Source organism: Sorex fumeus, unplaced genomic scaffold, assembly GCF_029834395.1.
Source record: "Sorex fumeus unplaced genomic scaffold, SorFum_2.1 ptg000093l, whole genome shotgun sequence".
NCBI lineage: Eukaryota > Metazoa > Chordata > Mammalia > Eulipotyphla > Soricidae > Sorex > Sorex fumeus.
Window position 1 is genome coordinate 5571407 of NW_026606150.1, and position 19599 is coordinate 5591005.

The following is a 19599-nucleotide window of genomic DNA, read 5'->3' on the forward strand; positions in this document are numbered from 1 at the left end:
GCCTTGACCCCTGGAGTGGTCTGGCTGATCGCCTCCATCCCTTGGAACAGGGTTCTGATTAAAGACCCGTCCATCCACGTAGCCTCTCCCCTTCTCCTTTCAGTTCCTGGATGGAAGCTGGACCCCGTGGGGATCCCCTCCCCTCCTCCCCCGGAGCGGGGGGTGGTCAGGGCAGTCAGTCACGCCACACAGAGCCTCGGGCACCTCTTTATTGCTGTTAGAAAAGGTGGGCTACAATTATTTCTCTAGGTGTGGGCAGGAACTCTGGCCCCCCCAGGGGGGGCGTCCCAAATCCAAGGGCAACTGGTGTGGGAAGCCTGCTCAGGAGAGAAGGGCACCAGGGCCGGATCGACCCCCTCCACCCGCGCCGTCCAGGCTCAGGGTTCCTGTCCCGGCTTCCGCTGCTTCAAGTACCGCGGCACCCCAAGATTCTGCTAACCACCGGGACCCAATAGAGGCAGGGTGGGGGGAGGGGGAGGAGGGAGAGGAGGGGCACCCTCCCAGCCCAGTGCTCAGCGCCAGGTGACCCAGTGGCATGGCACCCCTGAGCGCGCTGGGCCTTCCGGAGGGGTCCCGGAGGTGTAGCCGAGCCAGGGACAGAGCTGCCCCGGTCACACCAGGTCGTGAGGTACCGGTCTTTCGCTCACCACTGCCGAGCTGGCCATGGTGTTCACGCCACACGCCCCAGAGCCCCGGTGCAAGTAGTAGTAACCCTGGCGGCGAGAGGGGGGCTGTGAGGACCCACGAGGCCACCTGGAGCGGCGGGGCTGGGGCAGCCCCCCCTCCACACCCACCTGCTGGCCCCAGTCCGAGCCCCAGCTGTTCTTGATGGCCCAGAAGGGCAAGGAGGAGCCTGGGGAGTGGAGCACGGTGTTGGGGGTCAGGGTGCCCCACACGCGGCCCCTCGAGTACCGGCTGCGTGCTCCTGTGTGATGCATAGAACAGGAGACACCAGCCAGGCCCCCCGCACCCCCTGTCCCGGCTTTGGCGGGTCATTTCCCCAGCCAGGGCCCCCCACCACCCCGCTGGCCGGAACTCACGGTTGCCATAGCCCACAAGCAGCACGGCGTGGTCCACGAGCCAAGGGCTGCAGAGAGGCCGCAGGGGGCGCGCGATGCCCCGACGGTAGAACTGGGGAGGGCCAGAGTAAGTGGGGGGCCGAGCCAGCGGGAGGGGGCGGGCGGGGCGCGTCTTACCTGCATGCCAAAGGCGTTGAGGGCCACCGAGATGGGCCCGTTCTTGGCCAGCCAGGCTGCCAGCTCTGAGGCGGAGGGCAGAGGGGGCGACGTCAGGGGCACCGAGGGCGGCAGCCCCCCACCCGACATCTGCCTGCCCTCGGCCCGCCCCTCACTCACTGTGCTCGTTCTGGCTCAGGGCCACCGAGTCATTGATGAAGACCTTGGCCTTCTTAGCCGAGAAGTTGCAGGCCTGCACATGGCCCTTGTAGCTGTAGTCGCTCTCGGTCTCCAGGCCGCCTGCCAGGGACACGGGGCAGCCGGCTCCAGAGACGACAAAGCAGGGTGGCGGGGGGAGCCCGGGCCTGCCCTGCTGTGTGATCCCCTGCAACATCTGTCCCCCGCCCTATTCTGCTCGGGGCCCTGGGGTCTGACACTCAAGAGTCGGAGCAGTCGCATCACCAGACCCAAACTGGAAGCTTTAGGCCCACGGCGCGGGGCGGAGTATGCAGACCGTGGCCTCTGGGCCCCGAGCAGGGCTGGAGAGGGCCCCCCACCCCCGCCAAACACACCTCCCCCAAAGGTCAGGTGAGGTGCCCCCTGGCTTACCCGTTTCTCAGAGGGACACCCTCTAAGCAGCAGCAAAACCAGGACCCCTGGCTCTGCTCAGTGCTCAGGGCGATCCTGAGTGAGGGCCACCAGGGGCTATCCCAGAGGCCGACACAGCAGCCAACCCAGCTCAGCCCATACTACATGCAAAATTACTTGCTTTGCATGTGGCCAACCCGGCATCCCATATGGTCCTCTCAGCACTACCAGGAGTAATTCCTGAGCGCAGAAGTCAGGAGTGACCCCTGAGCATCACTTGGTATGCCCATCCCCCCAAAAAAAAACCCTCAGCTCAGCATTACGACCAGACCTAAATCCTGGGACTGCCCCCCACCTACAGTGACGGGCCTCAGATGGGCGGGGAAGGGACCCCACTACTGCATACCCAGAACCTTGATGGCCAAGTAGGCATTGGAAGGCAGACCGCCCAGGCACGCCTTGTCTGTCTTGTCACAGTCCAAGAGCTCTAGGAGGGGCCGGAGAGACAGTCCAGTGGGTGGGGCGCTGGCCTTGCACACAGCCGACCCGGGTTCGATCCCCGGCTTCCCATACGGTCCCCTGAGCACCGCCAGGAGTGATTCCTGAGCGTAGAGCCAGGAGGAAGCCCTGAGCATCGCCGGGTGAGACCCAAAAAGCCAAAACACCAAAACCCAAAGAAACAAGAAAGCAAGAGGTCCAGAAAACAGAAGCAGGTTCTGAGGGAGTCCCCGGGGGGTGGGGAGGGCAGGTGCTCACCCTGTTCTGAGAGGGACAGTAGGTCCCCCTGCTTCAGGAACCACTGGCCCTCGATGTTGCCCGTGACGGAGAAGGCCCAGCAGGAGCCGCACATGCCCTGCCAGAGAAGGTGGTCAGGGCCCAGCCCGGCCAGCCCAGGGGCGTCCCTGGGTCCCCTCCGTCTAGGGGTGCTCCCAGCCCCCCTCCGCCTGGGGACCCACCTGGTCCTTGACTGGGGTGACAGCCCCCTGGTTCCTCCAGTCCCACTCGGGGGGGATGTTCCCACCGACGGGCTTGGCCAAGCGCATTTTCATGCCCATCTCCTCCTTGAGAAGCGGGTTCAGGTAGATGGTGTGAAACTCCTCCTCTGTGGAAGATGGGAGCATGTCGTGGGAGCCGGCCCCCAGCCACCTGGCCCGCCCAGGCCCATGCGTGCCCCGTCCCACCCCTACCTGTGAGGTCACTGAACTTGGTGACCCCGTACCGAGCTGTGCCCTGGTCCAAGGCCTGGATCTTCTGCGCACGAATCAAGTTGCTGGCGAAGACCGACATGCGCCACTGTGCCTCTAAGGGCAGAGAGGAGAGGGAGCTCGCGGCCCGCTGGAGAAGGGGGCGCTAGGCCCGGCTGGAAGCTCTTAGGTCAGACCCCTGGAGGGGCGGAGCAGGGACCCAGTCTTAAGTTTTGACCAGAAATCAAAAACCATTTCAGGGGGCTGGAGCGGGTAGGACTGTTTGCCTTGCACACAACCAACCCGGGTTCGATTTGCAGCATCCCATATGGTCCCCCGAGCACCGCCAGGAGTAATTCCTGAGCACATGAACCAGGAGTAACCCCTGTGCAATGCCGGGTGTAACCCAAAAAGCAACAAACAAACAAACAAGAAAAAAAAACAAACAATTTCATGGGGATAGAGCTATAGCACAGTGGGCAGAGTGTTTGCCTTGCACACGGCCAACCTGGGTTCAATTCCCAGCATCCCATATGGTCCCAGGAGTAATTCTTAAGTGCAGAGCAGGAGTAACCCCTGTGCAATGCTGGGTGTAACCCAAAAAGCAACAGACAAACAAAACAAAAACAATTTCAGGGGGCTGGAAATATAGCACAGTGGGTAAGGTGTTTGCTTTGCACGCGGCCAACCCGGGTTCGATTCCCAGCATCCCATATGGTCCCCTGAGCACTGTCTGGAGTAATTCCTGAGTGCAGAGCCAGGAGTAACCCCTATGCATAACTGGGTGTGACCCAAAAAGAAAAAAAAATAACAACCAAAAAAACCCATTTCAGTTCAAGAGGGTGTGAAGGCAGAACCCAAAAGACCACTGAAAGGACCCCCAGATGGGTCCTGGGGAAGGCCACTGGGCTGGGCCCCTGAGGTCTGACGGGAGAAGGGCCCTGAGGTGGCTGTTTGATCCTGAAAACTGGTCAGGAGCACGGGTGGGGGTCTGCCCCAGGAAAGGATGCGGGCGTCCCCTGTCCTGCCCCTCCTCTAAACCAAGCCCTTCCCCGCCCCCAGCCAGACGGGGTGCAGCCAGGCTGGGGCTCACCCTCCTCTGTCTCGTAGGTCCGGTTGTAGGTGATGACGAAGTCCTTAAAGATAGACGCCATCTTCACAGAGAAGTCCTGCAAGACAGGGGGGCGTGGAGCAGCAGCGGCGCCTGCGGGGGTGGGGGGTGGGGATGGGGGGCGTCAGCCTGGGGCTCTGGCAGCCACGGGCAAGTCCCTACCTGGGGCAGCGGATTATCCTTGTCCGACAGCGGCAGGACTGGACCGAGAGTCTCATTCCGATCATCTGGGGAGGGTGGGGACAGAGGAAAGGCAAGGCTGAGGCCTGCGGGGCGCCTGCCCCCCGCCCCAAGCTCTGCCGCCTGCCGCCCGCCGAGGCCCGCACCTGTGCCCTTGATGTCCACCGGCCTGCAGTCCCTGCGGAGAAGCATGTGCTGCCCGAGCTCGTCCAGGACTTCGAAGGTGCAGAGCTGGGGAGAGGAGGGACGCCAGGCTGGGGTGGGGTGGGGGTGTCCTCGCCGTGCACCCTCCGACCCCCCCCCCACCCGAGAGCTCGTCCAAGGCCGGAGCTGTCAGCCGGCATCGCGACGCTGCAGGGACAGCCTGGAGACAGGCGGGCACGGCACGGGCGCCCCGACACTCACCAGGGTCTTTTTGGACACAGGGAGCTGGCACACCGTGGGGTCGTTGCAGGGGGGCTCCTCCAGGGTCGCCTTCAGCGAGTACAGGGACCCCCGGTCGTCCTGGACGGAGGCGCGGGTGAGGCGGCTGGACGGGCCCCGCGGTTCGACTCCGCCCCCCGACTCCCCTGGGCATCATCCCCGCGGCCCCGTCCTCCCCCCACACACACTCCCAGGCCCCGGCTCCCGGCCCGGCCTCACCCGGCGGACGCGGCCGCTCACGGCCCCCAGCACCGCCCGCGTCCCCGCCGCCCGGTTGTGCATCTCCAGCGCGAAGCGGGCGGGCGGCAGCAGCTGCGCGGGCGGCGGCTCCCAGGCCTCGGCGTCCGGCCCGGCGGCGGCGGGGGCGGCGGCAGCGGCCCGGAGCAGCCCCAGCAGCGACAGCAGGGCCAGCCAGGGCGCCATGGCGAGGGCAGGGCGGGCGGCCCGAACGCAGGACGAGCGGAGCAACCGACCGGCCGGCCCGGGAGCCGCCGTCACAGCGGCCCCCGTCGCTCCGGGGGCGGTGGCGGGCGGCGGCCAATGGGTGGCGGCCGGGGGCGCCTGCGCGTTGGCCGCGGCCGCCGGGCACGTGGGGCGCGCGGGGACCGCACCGGGGCGCAGCGCCCGTGCCCGGGCGCGACGCATCATCCGCGGCTCTAGTGGGGGGGCTGCCGAGCGGGGCTGGAGGAGGACGCCGAGGCGGGGAAGAGTCACCAGCTCTGTGTGTGTGTGTGTGTGTGTGTGTGTGTGTGTGTGTTTTCTGATGCATACCGTTTATTTCTGCAAATTTAGCGGTATGATGGACATAATTCTAGTGGCATTTGCGGGAATGATGGATTCGAGTTCATTCATGTGCCTTTACTTTTTGCTTTTTTAAATTTAACTACCGTGAGATTCGCAGTTAGAAAGTTAATCACGATCGGTTTCGATCATTCAGAGTCATGCGCATTTATGGCAGGCAGGGTCCCTGGCTGCTGCCCCGCGCGTGAAGTGGCTGGGATGAAGCAAGATCATTTGATTGAGAGATGCGGTGGCTCACCAGGCGTCCGGGGAGTGATAGATGGGGCTAGAACCCAGAGCCTTGGCCTCGGAGCCTCGTGGCCACTATAGCTGTACGGTCAAGCACGCACGCGCGAGCATGGGCATCTTAGGGCGAGGGTTGCCTACTGCAGGGGGCGGGGGGCGGGTCGGGTCTGGGGGTGGTGAAAAAGACAAAAGAGAAAAGAAAAGATTGGTTGCAGGACTGACTCATGCCCTCGGCATGCCCTGGAGGGGCTGGATGCCACCCTCGGCAAATGCATCATTCATTTTTTTGTGTGTTTGTCTTGGGGTCATACCCAGTTGTGCTAGGGGTGATGGAACATATAGATGTTGGGGATTGAACCTGAGTCAGCTGTTGTGCAAGGCAAACGCCCCACCCCCTGTACTATTGCTCCAGCCCCTCACTTCTCTTTTTAACAGGGTGGAGGTAATGATGGTGTCCCAAGAGGTTCTAGCAGAAGAATCCAGAAATGCCTTCCCTCAGGAAGTCCACCTGTGTCCGTGAGAGCCCACACACCCACATTCACCAACCCTATCTACCGAAAGATCTAGAGTTGAATGAATTAAAACTAGGGGTGTCGGTTCACCCTTCAAGCCCCTGTGCTCCCTTGAACACCTGTCTTACTTGCTTATCTCTGTGTTTCCTTGCTTATTTCCACTCTGGAGAAACACAACACACTCTTGAACACAGACTTCTCCCTCCCCCCCTCTCCTCACTTTTTTCTAAATAAGTCTCAATAGGAAAGATCTTGCCACAGAGATGCCTCCAGACTGTGCATCAGGGGATCCAGGTGAGCCCAACACCCACCCAAATAGAGCCCCAACAGCCAAAATTCTCCACACTCCAGTTGTTCCCATGCTCACAGCAAGAATCCACAGGCTCAGGATGAGCCTCACTCAGGAATTAATCTGTTGAAAAACTCAGGCATGTGGGTTTTGTGACTGAAATTTCCAGGCTCTCATAGAGTCGGGGATGGGCTACCTCCCCCAATTCCCTGTGCTTCCAGGAGCCTGTCAGTCAAACCTATGAACTGCCTCTGGCACCTTATAAACTCATTAACAGTCATAATCCAGAGACTCATAAATAAATATCGAGATTAACAAGCTTTCCGGACCCGCGTGGCAGCTCCAGCCGAGACTCACGCACGACTGAAGACCCACAGAACAAGATAAGCGGAACTCTCTGAGACCTTGGACTCCAGGCTCGGCGGACCCAGGGAAAGAGCTTCTCTGCTTGCTCCCACCAACCACAGGTGACAAAGGGATTCTAATCAGGAGCCCCACCCTACCCTGCCCTGTCTGCTTCCATCAACCACCCAGGGATCGAATTGCGCACAGGAGACCCACCCTACCCAGATAAATACCCCACTGGCAGACTTCCACTATCGACACTACTTCCACTACCCAGCCGTCGCCACACTCCAGGATGCTTTCCGGACCCACGCGGCCACAAAGCGGCCGCACGACTCATCATAAGACACTAAATACCCATCTTCCGGAATTGTCGTACGGTATTTGATAGGGTTTAAATATGGTAACACCTACAAGGGTGATTAGAGGTCGCCCCAAAAGCCTCTATCCCTCTCGGAAAGACTGGCAAGCTACCGAGAGTATTCCGCCCGCACGGAAGAGCCTGGCAAGCTATCTGTTGTGTATTCGATATGCCAAAACCAGTAACTACAACTGGTCTCATTCACCTGACCCTGAAGGCTTCACCGACATGGCAGCACTAAGGATGAGAAAGGAGAGGCCGACAAAATCTCAAGGCCGACCTAGGCTGCCACAACGAAGGAAGACAAAAATGATCGTCTGTACTTTCAATGCACGTACGCTAGCATCAGATGCATCCATCGAGGACCTGATGGTACAAGCGCGAATGATCAAGTACGACATCATTGGTCTGACCGAGACAAGAAGGCACGAATCTCACCATGCCGTTTTCGACACTGGAGAAGAATTGTTCCTCGGAACATGCGATAAAAGAGGCGTTGGAGGCGTCGGTGTCCTTGTCAACACAAACTTGGCCAAGAGCATTGATTCATTCGAATGCCTAACAACCCGAATCGGACGTTTACATTTGAATAGATGTGGCTCACTGCCTGCAGTTTCTATCTTCGTTGTCTAGTTGTCTACACACCAACATCTAATTATGATGAAAGAGAAATCGAAAAGTTCTACATGGAGCTAGAGAAGTTCTATAAAGAAGACCACACCTTCTATAAGATCATTGTGGGTGATTTTAATGCCAAGATAGGACCGAGAAGATCAGCTGAAGAACTTCACATCGGGACCCATGGCCTAGAATGGAACGAACAGGGTGAGAGACTGTCTGAGTTCATCATGTCGACCAAGACCATTCATGGTAACTCACAGTTCCAGAAGGCAGAATCTAAACAATGGACATGGGAATCTCCCGGTGGACGATTCCACAACGAAATAGACCACATCATATTCAATCGACGGTTTTGCCTGACTGATGTCGCTGTTGTCCCAAAATTTCGAACGGGATCGGACCACCGTCTCCTTCGTGCAAAATTCTACTTCACAGAGCGGGGAGAAAGGGCTGCAAAGTTCAAAAAGAGATCTCCCAGAATGACCACCAACTGGGAACTCTTTGGTACTATTGAGGCAACATGGGAAGATGCCATTGTTGACAACATTGACGAGGAACACGATTGACTGGTTCAGCACCTCCATGAATGTGCGAGGAACGCCAAGAGAGAGATAGCCACAAAAAATCACCTATCTTTGAAAACTCTTGAGCTAATTCGCCAGCGTGGTTTGGCGCATGCCTCAGGCAACCGCAAGCTAACATCCGAGCTCGCAAAGCAGTGCAGAGATGCGATCAAGGAAGACCTCAAAGAGAGAAGAGCAGAAGTACTGGTAGATGCGGCAGAAGCAGGGAAAAGTATTCGTAACGCCCGCCTGTCCTTTGCCAACTACAAGACCAAGATGACTGCCCTCCGACGTCCTGATGGATCCATCACATCCTCCAGAATGGCAATGGAGAAGATTATCCATGACTTCTACTCAAATCTCTTCGATAGCCATGTCCACTTGCCGACATACCAAATTCCACAGGATGGATATGTCATTCCCAATGTTCTCCCTTCCGAAATCCGACACGCCATTTCGTCGGTAAAGAAACAAACAGCACCCGGCCCAGACAAGGTCAGACCTGAACACCTGAAGAACCTGCCGTCAGTACTCATCAATACACTGGCTTGGCTCTTCACTCGCTACCTGTCTGAATGCAAGGTTCCGTCCCAATGGAAAACCAGCAGGACCGTACTACTGTTCAAGAAGGGAGACATCCATGACATTGGCAACTATCGCCCGATCTGCCTATTGTCTGTCATCTACAAGTTGTTCACTCGAGTCATCCTAAATAGGATTGGCAGAACACTAGATGAAGGACAACCATGTGAGCAAGCCGGGTTCCGCAAAGGATTCAGCACCATCGACCATATCCACAGGATAACCAAGCTCATTGAGGTTTCTTGGGAGTTCAAGATGCTGCTCTGTTTAACGTTCATTGATTTAAAGAAGGCCTTTGATTCTGTTGAGATGGAAGCGGTCATTGAAGCCCTAGCCAATCAGGGCATTCAAGCCCAATACATCAGGATCCTCCGTGAGCTGTATTGCGGATTCACTACCAGGATCTCACCATTCTACAAAGAAGTGATCGTTGATGTCAAGAGAGGGGTGCGGCAGGGTGATACCATTTCACCGAAACTCTTCAGTGCCACCCTCGAGAACATCATGCGACGACTGGAATGGGAAGGAATGGGAGTGAAGATAGATGGTCGGCAACTACATCACCTCCGCTTTGCTGATGACATTGTTTTAATAACACCAAACATCAGCCAAGCGGCACAAATGCTGGCCGACTTTGACCGTGAGTGTGGAAAGGTAGGACTACAGCTGAATCTTACGAAGACAATGTTTATGAGAAACAGCCTCGTTCCTGACGCCCCATTCACTCTCAATGGAACGACCATCTCCGAATGCAACAGCTATGTGTACCCAGGTCGAGAGGTCAACATGACAAATGACCTGGCACCCGAGCTGCGCAGGAGGAAGAGAGCGGCTTGGAACGCCTTCAAGAACGTCGAAGAAATAGCTAAGAGGACGAAGAACCTCCGGCTCCGGGCACATCTCTTTGATTCCACTGTTCTTCCTGCATTAACATATGCCTCAGAGACCTGGGCCCTACGCAAACAAGATGAGAACGCTATTCAGGTCTCCCAAAGAAGAATAGAAAGAGCTATGCTTGGAATATCACGTTTCACTCAAATGAGAGAGAGAATCCGGAGTTCTGACATCCATCCACGATCAAGAATCAGGGACGCTGTCTCATATGCCAAGGTGTCGAAAATCAGATGGGCTGGTCACGTAATGAGATTTAAAGACGACCGCTGGACTAGAGCTGTTACCGACTGGATTCCACGGGATGTCAAAAGACTGCGTGGCCCCCACCTACCAGATGGTCAGACTTCTTCGTCAAGATCATGAACGATCGGTTTGAGGCCCTTCATGTTCCCGGAGTGAACAGATGCCATTGGGCTACACTAGCATGCGACAGGGACAAATGGAGACGTTACTGGCGCCCGCTCGAGCAAATCGACGACTAACGGGAAGTTAAGTGATTAAGTGATTAACAAGCTACAGAGATGAATCCGGACCCCAAAGTGATCATCCAGTTAAAAATTGAACTCCGGCTGTATCATCCCATTCAAAAATTTAAAATTCCTTGAATGGAGCACTGTGACATCAAACTCTACACTATTGTTATACAAGGAGTAGCACACTACATTGGATGGGATGCAAAGTAGACGGTAACCAATCTTGCTTAAGAAAATATTAACACACAATGCTTAACCTGTAACAACATGTTTTATTTTGGGGGGTTGGGGCCACACCCAATTGTGCTCAGGGATTACTCCTGGTTTTATGCTCAGGTACCACGCTTGGCAGTGCCTGAGGGATCACACATGTGCCATGGATTAAACCAGGGTCAGGTATGTGCAAGGCAAGTACCTTGTTAATACTAAATATTAGGGGGCTGGAGCAATAACAGCGGGTAGGGTGTTTGCCTTGCACACGGCCAACCCAGGTTCGATTCCCAGCATCCCATATAGTCCCCCAAGCACCACCAGGAGTAATTCCTGAGTGCAGAGCCTAGAGTCATCCCTGAGCATTGCCAGGTGTGACCCAAAAAAAACTTAAAAAAATAATAAGTATTGGGCTGGAGAGATAGCACAGCAGGTAGGGTGTTTGCCTTGCACTCGGCCAACCGGGTTCGATTCCCAGCATCCCATATGGTCCCCTGAGCACTGCCAGAAGTAACTCCTGAGTGCAGAACCAGGAGTAAGCCCTGTGCATCGCCAGGTATGACCCAAAAAGCATAGTCAGTCACAGTCACAGTCCTCCCATTGTTCATTGATTTGCTCGAGCGGGCCCAGTAACATCTCCATTGTGAGACTTCTTATTACTGTGTTTGGCATATCGAATACATCACGGGTAGCTTGCCAGGCTCTGCCGTGCGGGCAAGATACTCTCGGTAGCTTGCCGGGCTCTCCAAGAGGGCTGGAGCAATAGCACAGCGGTAGGGCGTTTGCCTTGCATGCAGCCAACATGGCCGACCCGAGTTCGATTCCTCCGCCCTTCTCAGAGAGACCCAAAAAGCAAAAATAATAATAATAATAAATATTTAGTACTTGGGCTGGAGCGATAGCACAGCAGGTAGGGCGTTTGCTTTGCACACGGCCAACCTGGCCGTCCCGGGTTCGATTCCTCTGCCCCTCTCGGAGAGTCTGGCAAGCTACCGAGAATATCTCGCCTGTATGGCAAAGCCTGGCAAGCTACCCATGAAGTATTCGATATGCCAAACACAGTAACAAAAAGTCTCACAATGGAGACATTACTGGGCCAACTCGAGTAAATCAATAAACAATGGGAGGACAGTGCGACAGTGATTTACTACTATTAGATAAGATACCAGATAAGTACCTTATTTGCTCTGCTATTTCTCTCGCTCTATTTTATTTAATTTATTGATTTTGGTTTTAGAGCCACACCCAGCAATGCTGAGGGGTCACTCCTGGCAGTGGTGCTTGGGGGACCATATTCGGTGTCAGGGATCAAATTCAGGTCAGCAATGTCTGAGGCAAGCACATTCCCGGCTGAACTGTCTCTCCAGGCCCTGCACTGTGTCTCACAGCCTCATTTCTGGACCTTGGACAGTTCCCCCTGCCATCGAAGGCAGTTAGTTGTCTTGGGATTGGGTGACAGGCCAGGACAGGGGGTCCTGAATACAGGAAAGGAGTTTAGGAGGGGATGTGAGTTGTGAGTGATGTAGCAATGATAGGAAGCAACAGGTTCAGCCATGGGGAGAGGAAAGAACCAGGAGAGGGAGGCAGGAGGCACAGTCAGGGGAACCTGTGCTGATGGAACTGAGCAAAGAGAAAGGAGAGACTCAGAGGAGAAAGGAAAGGGCTGCAGCAGCAGAGCTTGAGGGTGAGGAATGGGCCACCTGTTACTCTCCTGGTGCGTGGAGAGCAGTTCCTGGAGGCAGAGAGGTCTTCAGTTATCATGATGATGCAGTCTAGGGTCTGAGTCTGTCCTGGACAGTCCCCATCACTGAAGTTGTCTTCTGTCCTACTGAACTTGCTAGAGACCACCCCCCAGGCATACACGGAGGTTGGAAAACCTGCTTAGAAAGATTTGTACTGGGGTCAAGAGCAATTGTACGGCAGGGAGGGAGTTTGCCTTGCATGTGGCTGACTGGGTTAGATCCCCACACCCCATATGGTCCCCTGATCACTGTCAGAAGTGATCCCTGAGTGCAGAGCTAGGAGAAATCCCTGAGCATTGCTGGATTTGGCCCCCAAACAAATTTTAAAATGGCAGGTTGGGGGGACTGGAGTGATAGCACAGCGGATAGGGTGTTTGCCTTGCATGCGGCCAACCCGGGTTTGATTCCCAGCATTTCATATGGTCCCCTGAGCGCTGCCAGGAGTAATTCCTGAATGCAGAGCCAGGAGTAACCCCTGTGTATTGCCGGGTGTGACCCAAAAAGCAGAAAAAAAAAAGCAGGTTGGCTCCAAACTGTTCATGAGATCCACTGCCAGCTGCCATCTGGGATCCCAGCCCAAGCTCATCTACTGCCACAAGCCCTGGGACATGTCCTTTCACTCTGGGAAGACTCGATTTCCTTGAAGGTGTGTGGAGGTGTCCCCCAGATAGGGCAGGGCCCCACTGTTGACTGGTCTTGGGCTACATCACTCATTTGGCACAATAACCCCTTTGGCCTGTCTGAAAATAACTGCTCAAACTCCGTAGACTACTCGTTGGCTGCTTCTTTTGCCTCCTATGTGGAACAGAATCTTCAGTGATTTATTAAGTCTGAAAGAACCAGATTTACTGCTGGTTTCTGAGCGTGCAGCTCTAGGGCTGACCAGGGAGAATGGGAAGGCACTGGGGTTGTGACCACTTTTTATCACACGGTGGCGCCAGTGAGGCCAGGCGCTGTCCAAGCCCAGAGTAACCAGTCCCAGTGCCCCTCATCCCCACCCCAACCCCTCCTGCCCCTGCAGGGCCCCTGCGTCAATGGAGGAAACCCAGCTTTCAGTACTTAAGACGTGTCCTCATCTTGCTTAGAAGTACATCTTGTTTTCTTGGTTTGTCTTTTTTTTTTGGGGGGGGGTCACACCTGGCCACATCCAGCGGTGCTCAGGGCTTTGTCCTGGATCTGCTCTGGCAGAGGAACTGAACTCTATGTAGTACCCAGTATCGAACCCAAGCCGATTGCAGGCAGAGCAAACACTCTACTTGCGGTACTATCACTCTGACTCAGTTTACCCTTCTTTCATTGTATCACTGTCATCCTGTTGTTCATCGATTTCCTCGAGCACCTGTAACATCTCCTTCGTCCTAGCCCTGAGATTTTAGAAAGTGCCACATTCGCTGCTCTTTCAGGGTCAGGAGAATGAGACCCATCATTGTTACTGTTTTTTGGCATATTGAGTACGCCACGGGGATTTTGCCAGACTCTGCCATGTGGGCAGGACACTCTTGGTAGCCTGCCAGGTTCTCCAGAGTAAGAACTAGATAATTCGCGGCCGTGCGCTTCCAGGAGCTGGGTTTTATAGTCTCTGGGTCTTGGCTGTTGATGGGATTACACGGCACCAGGGCGGTTGGTGGGTGTAATGCCTACATACTGGAAGATGAGGGATCTGGGTGAAGAAGGCCCAGTTCCAATCCGAGCAGGCTTGGAGATCTATGCCTCGGGTCCCACACACCTGGTTTTCTCTGCTGGTTCCTTCATGTGTGAGGCTCGTCCGAATGTGTGGAGAGTTATCTTAAACATGGCTGTGGCTGGAACCGGAGGTCTTCAGCTGCCGGGGCTCTGCTCGGGGTGGGGAGGGAAACTCAACCCACCCTCCTCCAAGAGGCCCCGGTGAGGACACCCAGGTGCGGAGGTAGGAGACTGCACTGTTCTCTTCTGGGAGCTGGGTTTAATAGTCTCTGGGTCTTGGCCATTGATGGGATTACATGGCGCCTTATTTAATTTTATTATTATCTTTTTAATATATAATAATAGATAATAGGGCTGGAGCAATAGCACAGCGGGTAGGGCGTTTGCCTTGCACGCAGCCAACATGGCCGACCCGAGTTCGATTCCTCCGCCCCTCTCGGAGAGCCCGGCAAGCTACTGAGAGTATTCGATATGCCAGACACAGTAACAACAAAGTCTCCAATAGAGACGTTACTGGGCCCGCTCGAGCAAATCGATGATCAACGGGAGAGCCTTTACTTTACTTTATCTTTTTAATTATCTTTGGTTTTGGGTGGTGCTCGGGGATTGAACCAGCATAGATTGCATGCATGGCAAATGCCCTACCCAATGTACTATCTCTCCAGCCCTTTTCCCTCATTTTAATACTCAAAATCCTGTTCTGGGGTGGAGATTTAAATGCTACTGGGAACCAGGAAAGTGCGGATGCTCAATTCCTATCTCTTCATGCTTCCCTGGTAGGTCCTCCCATCTGTCCTTTTAAAACGCAGTCTCAGGGGCTGGAGAGATAGCACAGCAGGTAGGGCATTTGCCTTGCACACTGCTGACCCAGGTTCGATCCCCAGCATCCCATATAGTCCCCTGAGCACCGCCAGGGGTAATTCCTGAGCGCAGAGCCAGGAGTAACCCCTATGCATTGCCGGGTGTGACCCAAAAAGCAATAAATAAATAAATAAATAAATAAATAAATAAATAAAAACGCAGCCTCAGGTGTTTTTAAAGCAATAGTACAGAGAACAGGGCACTTATCCATGCGGCTGGCAGGGTTTGATTCCTGGTACTCCATATGGTCCCCTGAGAAGTGCCAGGAGTAACCCCTGAGCACAGAGCCAAGAGTAAGCCTTGAGTACCATCAGGTATGACCCGACCACCACCCCACAAAAAAAAAAAAAACTGCCGCCCTTTGTTCAGAGCCAGCCACAACCTCTGTCTTGGTCAGATTCCCTTGCACACAGTTTGCATTCTATACGCACGGCCTGATTTCTCCTCGACCTCTCATCAATTTTTCCCTTGCGGGCAAACAGCATACCTAATGGTGCCTCAGACTACTCCTGATGATGCCAGGATCCAACAGAGGTTCCCGCCCTTTGACCCCTGCTGTCGTTGGCCCCTTTATCAATTCCTTGGGGTTTGTTTGTTTGTGTCACACATAGCGATGCTCAAGGCCTGCTCCTGGCTCTGCTTTTAGGAGTCACTCATGGCAGTGCTCAGGGGACCGTATAGGATGTTGGCCACGTAATGCAGGTCAGCAACTTGCAAGGCAAACACCCTCCCTGCTGTACTATCGTTCCAGCCCATTTTTGTTTGTTTCCTATCAATTCCTCATAACTGTGACACCCAGGAGACCTTGGGTTCTCTCCCTGGGGCCCCTTAGCTGGCCTAGAGTGTTGTTTTGTTTCTGTTTGTGTGCATGTTGTTTTGTTTCGTCTTGCTTTGGGGGTTACACCTGGTGATGATCAGGGGTTACTCTTGGTTCTGCATTCAGGATTCACCCCTGACTGTGCTTGGGGAGACCAGATGGGATGCCGGGGAATTGTCTAATGCACTGTATCATTGCTCAGGCCCTTGGAGTATTGTTTTCTGGTCTCTCGGCGCTCTTTCTAGAGTCAGGCAGCCTTGCTAAGGTGCAGGCTGCAGGCTCCAACGGTTCCTTCCCTTGGGGGATATAGCCCCCCTCAACCAGCTGCCAGGAGTATGCAGGGGAGGGAATGAAGGCTCAGATTGGTCAAGGCACTACCTGGGGTCATGGAGGCGGTGAGTGGAGCAGGCCGGGGTCGAGCCCTGCTGTGTGATCCCGCAGCCCCCCTGGATCTCTGGGTCATGGACTCTGTGAGAGAGGAGGGAACAAAACTGGGCTCCCCGCCTACACCGGGTCACTGGGGCCTTCGGTGACGGGACTTCCTTCTGTCCTGTCCCTAGATCTGGACCGGGCTAGTGTTGATGGAAACCAAATCCCTCGAAGGCCTGGTTTCCTCGAAGCTTCTCCCCTTGAACCACCCTTTCCTGGGAAGCTGACGGTGTCACGATGAATGACTGGGATGCAGGCGCCTGCGTCCGCCTCTGCTCACACAGAAACACCCACTCTGACCACGAACCCCCTCTCCTGAAAACAAAGAAACGGCATTTCCCAAACTTTTCGAGGGCTGCTAGCCTCAGAGAGAGAAACCGAGGCAGGGCTGGGTGGAGGGCTTGGTCTTTCCGTCCATGCCCTGATGCGACTTGGCACCAGTGTTTCTAAGAGCTAGTGGAAATGTGACGGCAGCATGACTGGCTTTGCCGGCGGCGTGTGGCACGTTGTGGGGGTCTAGGCACAAGGCAATTTGTCCAAGCACATCTGCTTACCACCGGTCATCACAGGTTTGAGGCTCCCAGAGGGTGTCAGGAAGGCAACTGAGCTATGCCGCCGACACACCCCGTTGCCACAAAACCCAAGAACACAGCCTTGACAGATTGACAGACGCCATCTGCTTTTACTGGGCCTGCCTCGACACCCCTGGGATACTCCCTCGGGACCCGCTGTCGGAGCACGATGTCAGTGGCCAGGCCGGGAGGCGAAGCACCACGGTCCTAAACTCACTCTCAGGGCTCTGTTCCCCAGGGGTCTGGGCGAGCTGCCCGATGTCGGGGGAGGGGAGGTGGAGGGCGCCGGTGACTCAGCTGGTGCTGGGCGTGTTTCTCGGCGCCGTCAGCTCCTGGCTCCTGAGCCCCCGGCCCCCCTGGCTCCTGTGCTTGGCCTTCTGTGCCCGGACCAGCTGGCGGATGCGCCGCCGCTGCTGCAGCCAGAACAGCATCTCTACCCGGTCGTGCTTCATCTTCTCCAGGTAGCTGCGCCCCTTGAAAGTCACGGGCTCGCCGAAGAGGGCCTCGATGTCCTCCAGGATGGTGGTCAGCGGCCTCTCCATGCGCCTGAGGGCCCTGTAGAGTTTGTCGCGGACCTGGCTCTCCTCGAGTAGGCGTCGGGAGCGGGAGGTCTTCTGGAAGAAGCGGTTGGGGTTGGAGGCCTGCCGCTCGAACCACTCCAGCTTGCCCAGCAACAGTTCCCGCTGCCGGATGTGCTCCAGGGCCTGCTCCCAGGCCTTCACCAGCGACGGCAGCTGCTTCACGTGGGTGTTGGAGCTGTACTTGATGGCCATGTCCAGCTGCTCCCTCGCCGGGACCTCCAGCATGCTCCACAGCTGCTCCAGCCGTTCCTGCAGGCCCAGGAACCGGTGCGGTTCGTCCAGGAGGAGCCGCTCCATCTGCTCGCTGTACTCGGTCAGGCTGCCCCAGTTCCACTCTCCGGGCACGAAGTCGGGCTCCTCGTCCTGCAGCAAGGGGGGTGGGTGCTGAATCTTGGGGGTCTTTCTGACGGGGGGAGGGGCCTCCTTGGGCACTTCCTCTTGATACAGGTGGAAGATGACGTGGAGGAAATCCGTGTCCTCTTTGTAGAGGTACTTGAAATAATCGTCCGCAGACACGGTAGCTCGCCACCAGCTCAGCCACGAGAGCTTCTGGAAGTATCCGCCCCAGGCTTGCAGCCCTTGGAACGACGAGAAAGAGGCCATCTTGTCTTCACTGAGACTTGAAGGGTCGACTTTGTACGAGGCGATCCCGGCCAGCATGGGGTTGATAGCAGCATACTGTTTTTTGGGAAAGAGAAAGGCCGAGGTCAACATAGCGGAGGGTATGGTCTGGAGCGCCGGCTCCTCACCCGGAGACTCCTGCTCAAGCGAAAAGTAACGGGACGAGACGCAGTTCATCAGTTCCTTGTACACCTCCCGGATGCTGGTACCCAGAAAGTGCTCCACTTTCATCTTGTCGAGGAGCCTGGGTTCCAGCTCACCGCTCAGGTGGTTGTACAGGAGCCCGGCGCCCTCCACGCAGTAGGTGTTCTCGATGCTTCTCTCGGAGACCAGCATGGCTGCGCCCTGGACAAAGCCCTGGTTCACCTTCATGGTGAAAGTGACCGGCTGGGACTGGTCTAGAGGGACTTCGGGGGTGCTCGGGAGCACCGGCTGCGCCGAGGCTAATGTGACTTCTTCCAGCTCCTTCTGTGGTTCCTGCAGCCCTTTCAAGCGATTGGTTTTAACCTGGCACAGGGTCAGGGCCCCCAGGAGCGGGTCCAGGCAGGAGTGCAGTGGCGAGGAACACGGCTGCTCCAGTTTCAGGTTCTTGACCAGCTGCTTCAAGTCCTTGGCTACTATCCCGGCTGCCAACTCGGCTTTGCTCTTGGCCACCAGAACCGTGGGGGAGAGAGGGCGACTGGGAAACGGGGGGAGGCCCAGGAAGTCGGACAGCCTTTTGCCCTCCCGCAGACAGGGCATGGATTCGGCCTTCCGGACCAGGAGCTTGGCGAGTGGCCGGGAGGGGGTCGGGGCCCTGGGGAAGGGAACCCGGGTGGGGAATGCTTGGGGCTGGGGGCTGGTCTTCAAGGGTCTACAGGGGGGTCTTCTCTTTGGCAAGAAGGGCCAGAAGCGCAGAGACTTTCTCTTCAGCTGGGGGATGGACATTAGTTCCTTCAGGGGATCCTGCACCGGCTCCTTCTTGAGCTCCTTGGGCGCGGGGCGGCTGAGTTTAATAAGGTGGTTCAGGTTGAGCTGGTGGAGGGGCACCGAGGCGATGCCAGTGCTGCAGGGCAACGGGATGCTGGAGAGCCCCAGAGCCCCACTGGAGCCCTCGGATCGCACTTTGTGCAAGCCGCCCTGTGCCTGCTCCAGCTGCAGCTGGGCTCGGAAGTCGGCCAACAGGCCTCGGTAGACATCAGGGCTGGTGAGGAACTGTGTGCAGCACCTCGAGAGGCTGGCGGACAAACGGACCAGCATGGCGTTTTTGGTGAAGACGGTCGAGGTGGTCTCCGAGGTCGCCAGCATGTTCAGGTGGCATAAGAAGAGCTGCTCGCTGCTCAGCAGCACGTGGGCCTGCAGCCGCTTCCGCAGCCTCTGGTTGTCCAGGTGACTCAGCCCGGGCTCCGGGGGAGGCTCCCACCAGCCACACTTCAGCTCGTCCAGGATGACGTTGGTCAAATGGCTCCGGCCCTCGGCCGACACCTGCAAAGTCAACCCGCTCTGGGCCAGCCGTTTGGCCACCTGGTGGCACAGCGACGCCTGCGTCAGCCGGGAGACCGGCAAGGGCAGCACCGGGTCCTGCGGGGGGGTCCTCTGAGGCTCGGGCAGCGGCTCCCGGCGAGGGAAGAGCGTCAGCGGACGCAGCATCCGGTGGTAAAGGTGCCGGAGCTCGGACTCTTCCTTGGCGGGATCCATTTTAGCACTAGCCGCGCCGACCTGCCAGGGTAGAAGCGGCGACGCGGTTGCTGAAGCAACCGGAGGCCAGAGTGCGCCT

At 56.5% G+C, this 19599-nt stretch overlaps 2 protein-coding genes across 2 annotated transcripts; both read right to left on the reverse strand.

Annotated features, from left to right (window-relative positions):
• Positions 1-195: 195 nt before the first annotated feature.
• CTSF (cathepsin F) lies at positions 196-5180 on the reverse strand. The gene is made up of 13 exons (XM_056131939.1): positions 4881-5180; positions 4644-4742; positions 4221-4469; positions 4041-4116; positions 2951-3064; positions 2720-2865; positions 2520-2616; positions 2170-2250; positions 1356-1475; positions 1197-1261; positions 1041-1131; positions 795-853; positions 196-713 (listed from the first exon to the last, which is right to left on the reverse strand). Exons 1-13 carry the CDS (start codon positions 5082-5084, stop codon positions 612-614), a joined length of 1503 nt encoding a protein of 500 aa, XP_055987914.1. The 5' UTR covers positions 5085-5180; the 3' UTR covers positions 196-611.
• An 11754-nt stretch (positions 5181-16934) lies between these two features.
• CCDC87 (coiled-coil domain containing 87) lies at positions 16935-19520 on the reverse strand. Its single transcript, XM_056131576.1, has one exon. The coding sequence runs from the start codon at positions 19518-19520 to the stop codon at positions 16935-16937; it is 2586 nt and encodes an 861-aa protein (XP_055987551.1).
• Positions 19521-19599: the final 79 nt, after the last annotated feature.